Source organism: Caloenas nicobarica, chromosome 3, assembly GCF_036013445.1.
Source record: "Caloenas nicobarica isolate bCalNic1 chromosome 3, bCalNic1.hap1, whole genome shotgun sequence".
Lineage (NCBI taxonomy): Eukaryota > Metazoa > Chordata > Aves > Columbiformes > Columbidae > Caloenas > Caloenas nicobarica.
In genome coordinates this window covers 71849104-71863942 of record NC_088247.1, presented here as the reverse complement: position 1 = coordinate 71863942, position 14839 = coordinate 71849104, and the positions used below count along the sequence as shown (strand labels likewise).

General features: G+C 37.2%; 1 protein-coding gene across 6 annotated transcripts in view; it reads right to left on the bottom strand.

Annotated features, from left to right (window-relative positions):
• Positions 1-14839, bottom strand: part of MAP3K4 (mitogen-activated protein kinase kinase kinase 4) — a 91245-nt gene that overhangs the window by 15331 nt on the left and 61075 nt on the right. For 4 of the 6 annotated variants that reach the window (XM_065632378.1, XM_065632379.1, XM_065632376.1 and 1 more), the window contains exons 12-17: positions 13781-13942; positions 12611-12744; positions 10596-10674; positions 8642-8720; positions 6340-6436; positions 987-1087 (exon numbers count right to left, since the gene is read on the bottom strand). In XM_065632378.1, coding sequence (XP_065488450.1) covers positions 987-1087; positions 6340-6436; positions 8642-8720; positions 10596-10674; positions 12611-12744; positions 13781-13942 — 652 coding nt within the window. Of the gene's footprint in view, positions 1-986; positions 1088-5320; positions 5438-6339; positions 6437-8641; positions 8721-10595; positions 10675-12610; positions 12745-13780; positions 13943-14839 lie in introns of all 6 variants that reach the window. The other 2 variants (XM_065632381.1, XM_065632377.1) reach the window with 2 other exon arrangements.

Here is a 14839-nt window from a genome sequence, read left to right as displayed (position 1 = left end):
GCTCTTGAATTCAAAAACGACTTATCTTTAGAAAACAAGTTATGAAAGTTATTCAGAAATAGGATTTAATTTATACAGAAACAGATCTCCTTCCACAATTGAAGGAAGCATTTCAAGTCAGGGAACTCAGAATCAAATACGTATGAAATCTGTAGGAAAACAATCTTCTAATGTTGCTTAGAAAAAGACCTGTATTCATTCTAACCTCACCCAGTTTTACATTCGTGCATACACATAAAAAAGGGAATAACCATGAGGCAGACAATATTTTCAACATCTGCTTAAAAACAAACAAATGAAAAAAATCCCCCACACCTGTTAGTATCTTTTTTTAAGGCATTTCCTTCTTAGAAATCTGCTTCATTTTGCAGGATGACCACAATATGAACTCCACTTGGGATTTTGTACTCCATCTTAATTTGCACAGATCATGCTATCTTATCAACCAACGTTTCAAGGTATTTGTGTAAACATCATGTATAGAGGGGCTGGGGAAACCTGAAGGAGGAGCCCTGATCAGGACCAACAAATCACACACCATGTCCCTTCTTCCAGGATTCAAATAACAGCAGGTTATTTGTAAGATGAACACTGCAGTGGCAGTTGAAAAACTGGACAGAAATCTCTTCAGTGTCCTGATAGGTCCAGTTCATTAACAGCATTTAGAAATTTACTATTGAATGGGGTATAAAATTCAGCAATCACATTACTCATTTTGTTTTGAACACTGTAACTTGGTAAGAAACCAGGAAATTCCTTCAGGTACAATTCAGAAACAATATGAAAAGCAAGAGAATAGCAGATATGTCTGAAAACAGATGAACTTACTCTGACAATACAAGCCTAAAAGTTAAAAATCTGAGATTTTTGAATGGGGAAAGGTGAAAAAATTTTTGGAAAGTGTAAGAATTGGGAACAGAGAAAAACCTGTTAATGACATAAATCATCTGCACATCCAAGTCACAATCTGTTACTGTGACAATCACCTTCTCGCTCTTCAGTGGGACTGGAGTGACGACTAAGGGATCTGAACTGCAACTCAGCTGCTATTGAAGCCAGTCGATCATTTTCAGGGACACTGGAACCCCTGTCAAAAAGAACCATTGCACTAATTAACCTAGCTTTGCACTAAATAACTATTTGTGACAATTTAACTGCAGTTTTAAAGTGAAAGAACCTCTGAAGCCTAGGACATGAGCCATGAAAGTAACATGAAAGAAAAACTTATGCTAAGAGGTAAACTGAAAGCCCTGACTATGCTATTTTTCCCCCAAATGAAGGCTTTTTATATAAATTTAGTTATGCCACTCCATGAAAAAAACCCCTAAGCTTCAAAAGCATAAACCACTTGAAACTGTTACTTGCCTGTAACAACAGAATCAGTGTTAATGACTTGTCACATACTACTAAGACAGCTGCTGCAAGCCGCAGCTGGTGCCAGGTTTGGATATACACTCAGAAGTGATTCAGCTGGGTGATAACGTGAGCCACATTATCAGACGAAGGGTGGTAACTGAATTCATATGCTCCTGGTGCGCTGCAAATACAGTCACAGCCCATAGTGATGAAGTCAGAACCCATGGGAAGAGCCACAAGGCAGCTGACAGGAAGGACAGTGTTCAATGACAGCAGCGTGGCTGCTGGGAGGCCCCGGCACCTCCAGACAGCACAGAGCAGAATTACACACCTCAGAATAGGACCCAGATGAAAAAGCATGAGGAACAGGAAGGGGAACCATACAGAGAGAAATGAGTCTTAAATCCTTCAATCTTCAGGCACCTTTCTCCAGCCCATGATACTGATCAATCCATCCATGTTTTAGAGTCATAAATTCCTCACGAAAGTCTATCTATGATAACTCCCTTTTGTACAAGGCTCCCTTTCAATTTTTAAAGCATAGTGTGGAAGAGCTGTGACTGATGCCTCCTTTAACATAATGCATTAGAGGTATGAGCTAAACATTACTGGAGAACATTCCTCAATCCTGCACTGAAAGCTAACAACTACAAAACGATGAGAGATACCTGGCATCACAAAGTGCACATACCTATGAGACGGCTGCCCTACAGCCCTAAAGTTGTTTCAGAATCCAATTATTACACACTAAGAGGAAAAAAAAGAAAAAGACACAACCCTCACAATCTTGAGAACAGAAGCCAAAACCCAAGACACTCTATTCCCAAGGGAATGTTCTCAATATGTTTGCTTTGCATTCCCTGCTACCGATCAATTACAGAGGAACTGAAACTGAACTAGTGACAATCTTCAGAACTCTTCAGGAAACTGAGGTTTTAATCAGCAAGATGGCTGAGGTTATTCTCAGCACATACAGAACAATTCTAGATGCACGAAGATCTTAAAAACAAGCCAAGCTAAACCACCTCTAAAATGAGGCAGTAGCTGAACAGAGGACTCAAGTATCATAGCTTTGAATGCAGGCGTCTAAAAGCCACTTCAGGCCCCTCTTGGTCACCCAGATCTTTTATTGTTTGTGTCCAGAAAGATTGTCTGCATGTTATTGGGCAAAGAAAGAGAGTAAAAGAGAAGAGGACTGTGATTCTCTGACTTGCGTAATTTCTGCTCCAGTCTTAGATAAATATAAAATCATGAATAATAACCTCAGCTAGCTCAGAAATTAAACATTTATAAAGGTCCTCAGTATGAACATAGTGTAAATGTATAACCATCAGAAAGCTCAGTGCAAACAACCAGGTATTGCTGCTGTGGATTTTACTTTCAAGTTACATTAAACTGATTTTTTTGTTTGTTTGTTAAAGAAAAACTTGAAGAGAACTATGGTGGCATTTGTGCACTACGCACTGCCTAGTACGACTGATTTATCAAGTTCCTACAATCAACTTTTTATAGATGTTTAATGCCTACAATCATGTCATAAATGTCTGAAGAGTTTCTGGAAAGAATACGAAGTTTCTGCTTCTGTGCTATTCCAGCAGCTGAACCCCACGCTTGTCGCATACAGAACCACTTTCTTGATCCAACAGATTCCATTTCTCTTTTGGAGCACAAATAAATTGAAATCCATAATTAAGACTACAATGTGTTAAAGTTTGCAACTTTAACTGTATTAAACCCAGAAATTCACTGTAAATATTTTATGTTGTAATATTTGCCTTCCTCAATAAACAAAACCCCTCATAAACCCCAACAGCCTCCAAAACTCTGTCTCTGCTTTAATATTTTTTTTTCTTCAAATTCTTCCTAGGTAATACAGGGGGTTAAACAATGCTATTTAAAATCCAGGCAGTGCATTAAAAAAAAAATAAAATCACGGAATATTTTATTAGCAAGCATCAGAAAAGTAAAAACTGAGAGCTCTAAGAAAAACACAAGTCTTTGAAAAACAGGCTTAGACAATTAGACTAAAATGCTGCATTAACATCAACTTCCATGTTACAATCCACGAACTTATTATGCATTTGATTGCAACTAAGAAGTAGAAGTCTCATTTCTTTTCTTCCTAATGACTATCTTATTGAAATAGAAGAAACTGTCAAAATGCTAACCTTCACACTTTGATCAATATTTGTGTAGGACACACATGCAGAAAACATTAAAAGAATATACTACTGTATTCAAGCGTGTCAAATTATAAACCTGACAGTTCCACTGAGTGGTATAAAAATCACAACAAAGCCCACAAGTACTAAAAACTAGCCTCTTATCTCCCTCTTAAAAAATTAACTAACTTCAAAGATATGCCTTGGCTCAAAACGCTGTACATACTTGAGAAAAAAAATCCCCTTCAGATGTTGTGTAAAGACTAATTATCAAATAAACAAGTTCTGCGTTTTCAAAATCATGAATACTAATCAACCATCACCCTGTCAGCTTATAAAGCTGCCAGAACCTCTCAGTGAAAATTCTCTAGGATGTTACTTGCTTGAAAAGGGCTTTTCAAGTGCTGAGCGTTGCAGACTACTGCCTACTCTGTCTTAAGACAGGGCTTAAACAGAAGCACAAATGATACATAATAAATACATGTATTTTGAATGACAATAATTCAGGATGTATTTTCAACCAAAAAAAAGGGTCCAAACTCACAAGCTATACATCTAGAGGCTACTATAGTGTGCAAGTTGTACCTTATCATAATAAAAATAAACTGCAAAGACTTGCGGGAAAGATTTTAATAAAAAGTGGCAACTTAATTCCTTCTTAACACCTTAATGCATGCTTCTGCAATGCATTTGGTAGCAAACCTACAAACCATAATGGTTTGCTGGCTAACAACTGAAAATTACTTATTAAAAATAAATAATTCATAATCAAGTCATATCTAAGTTCACTTTGGTTACTATCTATCTGGTGTTCCTTCACTACTTGCGTTCTTTCTTTTCTCTATGGCTGTGTGATACAGTCAGATGATGTGTCTCCATTCATATCAGTCTCTCGTACAAGAGAGATTTTGGTGCTCTGCAGTAGAAATAAGAATCCAAAAAGCTATTTATAAACCCTAAGATAATACCATTGTGTGAACAGCAGGATTTCCACAGTTAGGGGTGCAGGGGGAAAACAAACAAACAAAAAAAGAGTAAACGTAGAGAACGTGGGAGGCACATTAATAGCCTGACTGTGGTATGGGAAGAAGGAGCACCAACAGTCTGAAATACAACAGCCGGATCAGAGGCCAGAAGCTCTGCCAAAAAAAAATCACTCATGACATCTGCAAACAGATGATATAGGAGTGGTGTCTATTACATATCCTGATACAGGAATGGTTTCTTTCATATTAAGTTTATTCCACACAAGCCAAAGGAGGTAAAAGTGTAGAAAGAAATTTTAAAAACCTCTTGAAATCTTATTTGTTTAATTCTGTGTTTGCCACTAGATCATATTTCAAAAGATTGATGCCAGACAAAAACAATAACAAAACTGTTAGGTAATGTAAAAAAAGAAAAAAAAAAGAAAAAAAAAATCTCCTTGGGCTTATTTACATGTTACAGTCATCTTAGTGCAAAGTGTTAGTTATCAATATTAATTACCTAATAAAGTTATACCCACAAACGGATTGGCATATGTTAATTTCATGGATTTTTCTATTGAGCAAATTTGTAATCTATGCCAGAACTGCACGCTTTAACTACCATTTGTTCAGACATTTTTAATCTGAAAGCAGTCTTATAATCTATTTCTAAGACATGAGACTTTGCTCAAGTCAAACATGAATGAAGGAGCCAGTGGGAGACATGATGGGACAGAAAAGCACGGTGCAAATGATTTACTGGGATGCAAGTACGTGGGAACAGTTATATGGGTGATGTGAGTAGAATGAGGCTGCTGTGTGATGGAGCGGAGCTACCTGGTATCATTTGCACTGCTGACAGGTTTGGGTTGGGCTGAGTCGCTACCGATGGGAGCGGGGCGACTGGCAGCAACACTGCAATGGTTCCGTGCATCACAAGGGATACTCCGTGTGCTGTGGCAAGAAGAAAAACTTCAGGAAACAGTTTTAAAAAAAAATAACAAGTGTACGGAGCTGAAATTTTATTTTAAGAATAAAATTTTGACGTGTACATACTGAGGCCTGATTTTAAAAGTTTTTCAAGTACATAAAGACTCTTATGTGGAATAATTCTGGGTTTCAGAAGCTTCAGGGGCTGTTAATACATACAATATTAATAATCTTCAAAATAAAAATCTCCAGATCTTTAGAGTAGCACCGTTTTTTGCCAACAGCTAAGAAACTTTCAAAAAAATGTCAAATGTAGAGTCAGACACTGTGCTGATCTTCTTGAAAAGTAAGGCCCTCTGTTTGTGTCAAAATATGCATGGCAAATTTTATTTTCAAATTTTTAAAAATTATTTTTGCATTAATTTTCATGTCAAGTCTTTCAAATGGAAGCAAAACCATCCATTGTTTTAAGCTTCTTCATAGCAGGTTGGTAATGATGCAGAAATGCCACCATATTCCAGAATGCTAAAATTTTATGCCTTATCTATGCTAAAATACCAAAAGCACTATCGTGGGCATATGCACAGACATTCAAAGCTGGGAAGGAAATAAAGCTCTTGTTAATGAGCAGTTTTCATTGAACAGAACCTTGTTACATTGAAACATCGTTTTCAGGAAAGACAAAGGGGATAAGAATGACTTCAAAGTGAGAAAGCATGCACCAATAAAAACTGTAAAATAAAGCAGGAGCGAGGGGAGAGGAAGAAACTATGTCCTTAAAAGTACATGGATAAAATTCGGATCACTAACATTCTACTTTTTTCTCGCTGCTTTGCCCTCAACAGGATAGAAAGGTTGTTCCACTTACTGACAGCATAACCGAGAGAGGATAAACCAGTTAAAAACTCTGTATTGATGCTAAATACCTGAAGCCTTCAGGTGTCGGGATAATAAGATGAGGATTTGGTGGATCACTATGGCACCGAGGCACTTTTACAGGACGGGGACTGTTTCGATGAATAGCTGCAAACATTAAAAAGGTGACATATTTACTCAAATGACAGAAAAACTCTGTTAGGGCCATTTCAAGACACAAAATTAAAACATTTTTATGTTATAGAGTTAAGTGTGAATTGGCACATATTTTCTTATCCTTTAAGAAAAATCCATATTATTCCAACTTTAAATAACTCAATTGTATGTATTAATATTATTTGTATTGTTGTATCATGTAGCTCATCTTTAAAAAAATGAAAATTATCCAGAGAATTAAAATGCAGCAATTAGAAGATGTATACTTACTCCATTAAAACTACATCTTCATTATTTCAACCTCACGGATTAAAGATGATTTGTTATCTTATTGTGAAATAAATATTAACAAACCAAATAATAATTAAAAAGCAAACAGTATTATGTCCTTTTTGCGTCAGAATTAGTTTTCCTCAGAAAATAATAGAAAGCAAAATGAGCTGGGAAAAACCCCACACATGACAAGTCTTCCCCCTGTGACAGTCTGCCCCAAGGAAGTGCTACAAAGGGACAGGGTCAAACCAACATGAGCCATCATCATCCTCATGCCTCGCCCATTCGGTGCCCAGAAGAGCAGCCTGCAGCGCCTTCCCCTTCCTTTAACCCCTCCTTAATTAGCCAGAAAAATATTGTGGCAGTTACATCACAAGACAGCTGATTGCCCATCAAAACACAAGGCAGTAGTTCCTTCTGCCAGGCGAGGTTAATCCCAGTGAGCTGGGTTTCTGCCTTGTTGGCAGTACCAGGACAAGTAAAAGCTGCCAGGACCAGGTGTTGGTTGTCCTGTTATAATTCACAAGAACACTAGCAGAAGACCCAGAAGGCAGAACCCAACCCACTGGGGTGGACATCGGCTGTTGCACAAAGCAAAAAGACAGGATCAAACACCAGGAGACCCCCAGCTATGTGCCTACAGGCAGCAGCGTGAACACAACTGGATCCTCAGCTTTGGGAAAAGGAGTAAAGATCACAGTGGGTTTAAGTCCCTCAACACAGTACGCAAATGGCACCAGGAATTCTTATTCTTCCCCGAAGATGAGATAGAAAAGGGTATCTGCAATACCTGCAGCCAGGGTACAGTTTATGTTTAGTTACATTTCTTTCACATGTATTAAGGTTTCAGCCTGCTGTTCAGGTCTCAGCCATTCATCTGTGTCACCCCCTCCCTGTGCCTCTGAGCCAAAAGCTGTCAAGCAATTCAGTCTGTGTGATCTGCTGTGTCTGCAACAGCATTTATAAGAGTTTCAGTACTTCTGGATCATCATGCTAGTGATTTACCTAAAATGGGCCTCCCTCTGAACAACAGTATCAAAAGTGAACGTACAGGTTTTACATTACAGTACAGAACTTGACTATAATTTATTTTAGACTATGCTTCCTTCCAAACAAATGGACTGACTTTCATTGTGAAAGGTTTCTTAGCTATGAGCTTCTCATCAAAACTATATCAAAACTGAAAATTTTCCGAAATACTGGAAAACCTCCTCTTGCTGGAGTCAAATCACCTTCCCTTCATGTCTTCTGCCATCAACTCTGTCCAGGAAGTGGACATCAGAGGAAAGAAAAGACACAGGATTTTGAAAGTCAAACTAGTCAATGGACTTGGGAGGAGGAAGTGCTGCGAAAGAAATACGTAAAAAACGAAACACAGCTGAGGAAATATCTTTTTCTCAAGATAAACAATGAAATATGCTGATTTCATTCTAAGGCCAAAGATATTTTTTACACTAAGACAAATTCTGTGATATTGGAGAAATATTTCCCACAGCTCCATCATCAAGCCCCCAGGTGCAACACCTCTGTACCTCAATACTTATATAAAGTCCATCAGAAGTGTAAATATCTGCAGTGCCACAATGAAGTTTTGAGAGAGGGAGCTGTAACTGCCTCCTTGAAGTTATAATCACTTCTTTACCCAGCCTTTAAAAACCACAATCCTCTTCCAGAAGATCTGCAAGACTTCAGGGAATTCAAGGACAAAAATCAGAGGAAAGCATCTGTAAAGTTTTTAAATTTCTTGAGTAAAACTACTATCTGTTTACACTTTGTCAGACAATAATGGTTCCACATCAACAATCACGAAGAGCTTAAAAATATTTTTATTGTATTTCTAGCATTTAAAAATTACTCTACAGTGAAAATTCTACAACAACAGCAGCGAAGCTCCAGAACAAATGCCAGTAACTTCTGCCTTACCAAGGTACAAACCTGTAACAGGACTGTGAGGTTTTCCAATAACGTGGCCAATGCACTCATTCATCAGAGCTTGTAAACTCTAGAAAAGACAAACATAAAAAGTTGTGATCTTTTATGCTACAAGAAAGTAGATGGTCATATGGCAAAAGCTCACAGTAATAAAATGACACTGGTTAAATATGTAATCTGTCAAGTAAGCACTCCTACATTCTATGAATTATATTAAACTTTTGGATCCACATTAGGCGTTTGACTTCTTGATTTTTATTTTTTTAAGCTAGGAAGTCTTAGTCTTGTCTTGCCTTTTGACCTAATCAAAATCATGTAACCATAAGAACTGAACAATGATATATCATAAAGAACATTTTATAATATAAAGCTAGTGGAACTTAAAAATATCAATTTTTAATAAAATTAAAAATCAAGTTTGCTGGAAAAAACTGCAACAATCTCCTCCCTCTTCCCATCCCAAGAAGAAGCACACAAAGAAATTGGGTTTGAGTATGGTGGCCTGAACGACAAGGCAAAAGTCTGTAAAACCACACGTATGAAGCACTGCATATTAAAAGAAATCCACTTTCCTTATCATCCCATGAAGTTAGAAAAATTTTCATGAAAGGGTGTTTAAGAGTTAAACAACTGAACTGGGTCTCAGGCTATCCGAGCTTAATTACTAGGTCTACTATTCACTACATACATAACCTCGGACAAGTTTCTAAATCTTCCTCTGGTTCAATTTATTTGTCAGGACACCATGAAATACAAAATGTCTTCACAATAAAGAATTTAAATCATGGTATTTGACATAGTTGCTATGAAGGCCACTTCTATATACCAGTCATTCAGACTAGTCATATTTTCTTCCAGAAATTCAAAAACTTAGTGAAGACCAGCAACATGAAGCAAGGCTAACAAAAAAATTAATTGACATAGGCATTGCTAGCCAAAATGCTGTGACCTGTCTTATACAGGGGTCAGATTAATCAAAGCGGCTCCAAGTGATGCTCTCCAAAACTGAAATCCAATTTAAGAAAGCAAAAGTTCATGGTTCCTGCCTTTCTCTCCTACGTGTTCAAAGTCTGTTTTAGAAACTGTGTCAAATCGAATATAGCCAAGGGGCTACTTCCTAAAGCTAAAGTATTACTGTATTTCAAATACAAGCTTAACTCTGTCATTTAGTCTGACAACTCTTTCGTAACATCACACACGAGACCAAAACATAACTTTCTTAAGAGCTCTTGATAAAAATATATGTGAAAAAGACTGAAGTATGTAGGTTTTGTATTACATGAGATTAATGTGGTTGGCATTTCATAACACATCTTGAAATTAATAAAAATCAGAGGCACTGACACTCATTTTCTGCTATTTTGTGGCAACTATGCTTTCACTTCTCTGCAGTGCTGTACCAAGATCAGAGAAATAAATTCTCAGAATTTTATTTCCAGAGGAAAAGGAGGAAGGTAGAGCACACAAAAAATCCAGTTCTAGTCTACTATTTTTTTCATAGCAAAACCAAAAGAAAGATGGTTTAAAGTCTGTTTCATGTTGGTACAATTTGAAGATATACCTTTAAACAATTGTGATTTTGTATTCACACCCATAAATGAAATCTGGGTGCTAACAAAGCTCCAGAAGCTTACATTCAGAAATTTATTACAACGACTCTAATTTGTAACAATGCAGAAGAGCTGTTGTCAAATTTCCCAAGAGATAGCCTCCCAAGACAGTACCAGCAGCTCATCAGCAATTTGGAAACATTAATGCCAACAGTCACGAACATACTCTATTCAGAATCTTACAATCTGAAGAGATATCAACAGTTATATACAACAGCAATTGTTTCAGAACAGCATCTGTATTCAGACATTGTTTTATAAAGTATATCCCTGAAAACATACCGATAGCTTCACAAGCATTTAGAAACAAACAAGCGGAATAACTTATTACATACCAAGAAGTCATCTTCTGGGAGAGATGAAATAAATGCTGGCTCAATGGCTTGAAGAAAATCAAAGCCTTGAGTTGCCCACCTATCTCAAAGAAAAAGAATAGACATAAAATTAATTGCTCTTTGGCCAAAGCCATCATAAGAGTTTCCACAACATCCAAGAACAGTAAATGGCAGTTAGTAATTTTTCCTCTGGAAAATGAGACAAAATCTTTGTAAGAAAATGGATTAAAAAAGAGGTAAAATATTTAATTTGTATTAATATTTGCCCACTTATATTCAGATAGTTTGATTTTAGCAAGGGCACTGCCAAATAAAGTGAGCAGGCCATGTGTCGTGGATGAGTGATTCAGGGCCCTGTCTTCTGCACCCACTGCCTTCTCCCTTGTCATAAAAGGATATTTAGTTGTAAGGCATGGCTTGCCCTCCATGAACCCATGTTGACCTTGAACAATGACTACATTGTCTCTGAATTGTTTTTCAATAACTCCCAGAATGATCTCTGTAATTTTACCAGGAACCGAAGTGAGGCTGACTGGCCTATAATTACCAAGGTCTTCTTTCTTGCCCTTCTTGAAGACTGGAATAAGGTTTACTAGCTTCCAGTCAAGGGGGACCTCTCCAGATTTGTAAGAGCATTGAAAAATAACTGAGAGAGGCCAACTTCTTCAGTATCTTGGAGTGAATCCCATCCGGCCCCATAGACTTGTATGCATTCAATTACAGCAGCAAATCCTGTACAAGTTCAAAGTCAACTGGGACCTTATCGCTACCCCTGTCATGGTCCCCCAACCAGGTCTGCAGGGGTCCCACAACCCATCACTTGTGTTAAAGACAGGGGCATTAAATGTCTCTGCTTCATCTTTGTCCCTGTTCGTGAGGCGACCAACCTCATCAAGTAATGGACCAATGTGGTCTTAGGTCCTCCTTTTGTTGTTAACATACTTAAAAAAGTCTTTTACATGGTTTTGGTTTTTTATTGTTGTTTCCTTTTTTTTTTTTTTTAAGGTTAACACACTGAGCCAACTAGCCTACCCATACACAGTTCAGCCTACCCACTCTTTCCTCCTCTTTTCACAGCAAGCAGAACAAACCACCTCCAGGACAGACTGATCAGCCCTACTTTAAGGAAATGAAACAGTCATTCATGTGTAATCTGCTAGCATCGATCAATATAAGGCACCTATTTTAATGCAAAAGAATTCTACTAAATTTCTGATATACCAGCTGCAAAATGCTGCAAAACCACCTCAATAAATCAAGTAATTGTATTGTTCTGCTTGAACCAGTTTCCCAGTTTCTCTGCTCACATCCTCAAAACAACCTAACTTTGTAATTTTTTTTCATTATTGCCCAGCAGTGGAGTTTCACAGGACCCAGTGTAAGTGCAGTTGAGAGACCACTGGGCACAACAGCACTGTAAACAGACTTCGGACACCAACAAAAAACATCAACAAATGCATCCATTACTGCATTTGAAAAACTGAAGAATATTCACCAGAGTGGAAACACTTCTTCCTCATCTGTAAGCCATACTTTAGATGCTTTCAGAAAGGAGTAGTAGAAAGGAATTCTACAGGAGGCTAAGGCTTCCATACATGGATCATTTCTGCAGCTGGCATGAAACAATATTCCTCTCTCTGCAGAATACCCAAAAAGTGACTGTTGCATAGTCTGCAATCTTTATTGACTCCTGATCACATAGCACTTCTGTTCGAACCTAATGATCCTTGCCTAAAGTATTTTAATTGTCTGGGTCCAACAATCTCCCCTTTTTCTTCCCATTTTCTGTTAGATAACACAAGGCAAAAATGTTCCACAAAATCTTCTACTAAGCAGTTGGAGTCTTTATTTGGCTTTATGCATTTACTATTCAAATCACTTTCAAAATTTAAGAGCCAGAAGCATCAATAGTTCAGAAGAACTACTTCTAAACAATAAAGCATTATTCACACTGTGAAAAGTCCTGCATGGTATTTAAATACAAACTACTATGGCAGTAACAAGTTGGCTGTTACCTGGGTCGAGTGCCACGGCCACTCTCACATTTTGTTAGCACATAATTCATCCATTTTCTGGCAAAGCTGATATACTTGTCTCCAATTTTCTGCCTGAATTCTCCAGACATCAGACGAACAACTTCTTTATGGTACTGAAAGAAACTAAAGATTACTTTTCACATATTAATAAAAAGAACAAAAGTACCATTTGCAATATCCACTGGAGTACTTGCAGAATAACGAAACTCTACAGTACAGTAACAGTCGCATCCTATTCCTGGAAAAAATGTTTTTATGCAAGTAGTTACATATTTATAAGGAAAAAAAAATCACAAAAAAGTATATGACACAAAATGTGTTCTAGTGAGAGGCAGCACTTGAGTCCTACAGCATTCTTGTGTATATAGGGGCATACACCGACATTTAACAATGTACACATCATTTAAGGAACAGCCTACATAAATGCTCAGATCTGTAATCAGGGATTGAACTGCCAAGTAGTATTTATTTTCAGTTATATTGCAGGTAACATTAGGGAAAAAAAAAGAAGTTCTTTACGTACATTTAAAAAAATAAACAGAAATACCACCTGTTTTTTAGAAGACTATCCTTAGAAGTACGTTAGTGTATGCTACAATGTCAAAAAACGTACAAAGCTCACAGGAATCAAATAGCGAAGCATTCTACTAAAAGCATCTAACATGACACTTCCTCATCAACACTGTAAGGAAGGCATTCAAAAGCTACATTCACTGCACCAAAGAACCAACATTAACTGTGAAAGAAGGGCTCATATTACAGTATTACGCTACTCCAGGCTGAAAAACTGGGAGAAGCCAAGTTACACAATGACATTCACTATCAAGGGATATTTCTGATTTAATCCAAAATGCTGCCAAGTAGCAGAGCCTACACAACTACACCAGAATTCATCAAGTTCTTAAAGCTTTTTAGAGATCCAGGCATTGCTAATGGGAGTCTGCATTTAACAGATCTATTCGTTCTTTTTCAGTCATGTTACGTAAGATTCTCTGTTAACATATATATTCTCGTAATGTTCTGCTAGAATTCTTCATATTTCCACAGAGTTAAGAGTTACCGTATTTGCACAAATGCAAAACCACAAAATTCAACTGGTTCCTACCAAAACTAGACAACAAACCTGTCATTAAGTTTTTGTTTCCTTACCTCAAACCCAAAATTATAACCCTGAATCATGGCTTCCCGGTAGTATTGCTGCAAAGTGGCAGATTCAGATTCGTCAACTTCAGCATCAAACTCAGATGTGAACATGTGATCAACTCTATCAATGGCACTGCTTATCTTATTGCATAGCTGTAACGCCTCATTCTGAGAAACAACAACAAAAAGGCATGGGGGGCAGCGAATTATTATTTATAATTGTACATTTCAGCAGATTAAAGCAAACATGAATCTCACAATTACATGGTTTTAGAAGGAAATGTACTTTAATGCCATCACAATTAATTCAGTCTTGGGAAAACAAATTTTCAGCACTTGCAGTAAGCAAGTCTTATAATTAGCTGAAGTATTATAATTAAGTTTGTTTGCTTGCGTGAGATTAACTTTAAAAACAAAGGTAGCAAAGGAAAAAAGAGGAAAAACCCCCAGCCAAAACCAGACAGACAAGAAAAGAGAAAATTGGTTTTACTATCTATAACATGACCAAGCCTCTGTTTCTATCTTCAACCTGGTATGCAGACACAGCTTTTATTGAACTCAGGGGGAAATGTAGGGACCTGATATTGTAACTTTGGTGTAACAAATCTTTGCTTTTCTGGGTTCTCCAAAAAACAAACAAACAAACCAACCCACCAAAGAAAACCCTCACCCAACCAAAAAAACCCACACATACAAATAAAAAACCCCACACACACAAGAAATAGCCCATGCCAAAAACAAGAGCAAAAAAGCAGAGAGATCAACCCACTCCCACATCACAAAGCAACCACCTTCTCCAAATATGGAGAGAAAAAGTTGCTTCTTGCAGATCACAGATTTTGATAGAATTTATTTTCATGAAATCAAACACTTTCAATTCAATAGTGCTCTTCTACAAATATTTATTCTGTTGCTATTGATATTTCTATTGCATTATGGACTTGGTAGCCACCTACCCAGTGCAAAAATGATTACATGAATATTGCTAAAAAACACATTCACAAATCCCTTGCAAAAACAGAGTGAAAATTGTACTGGAATAGCAAAGTCCATTGAGGCTGCATA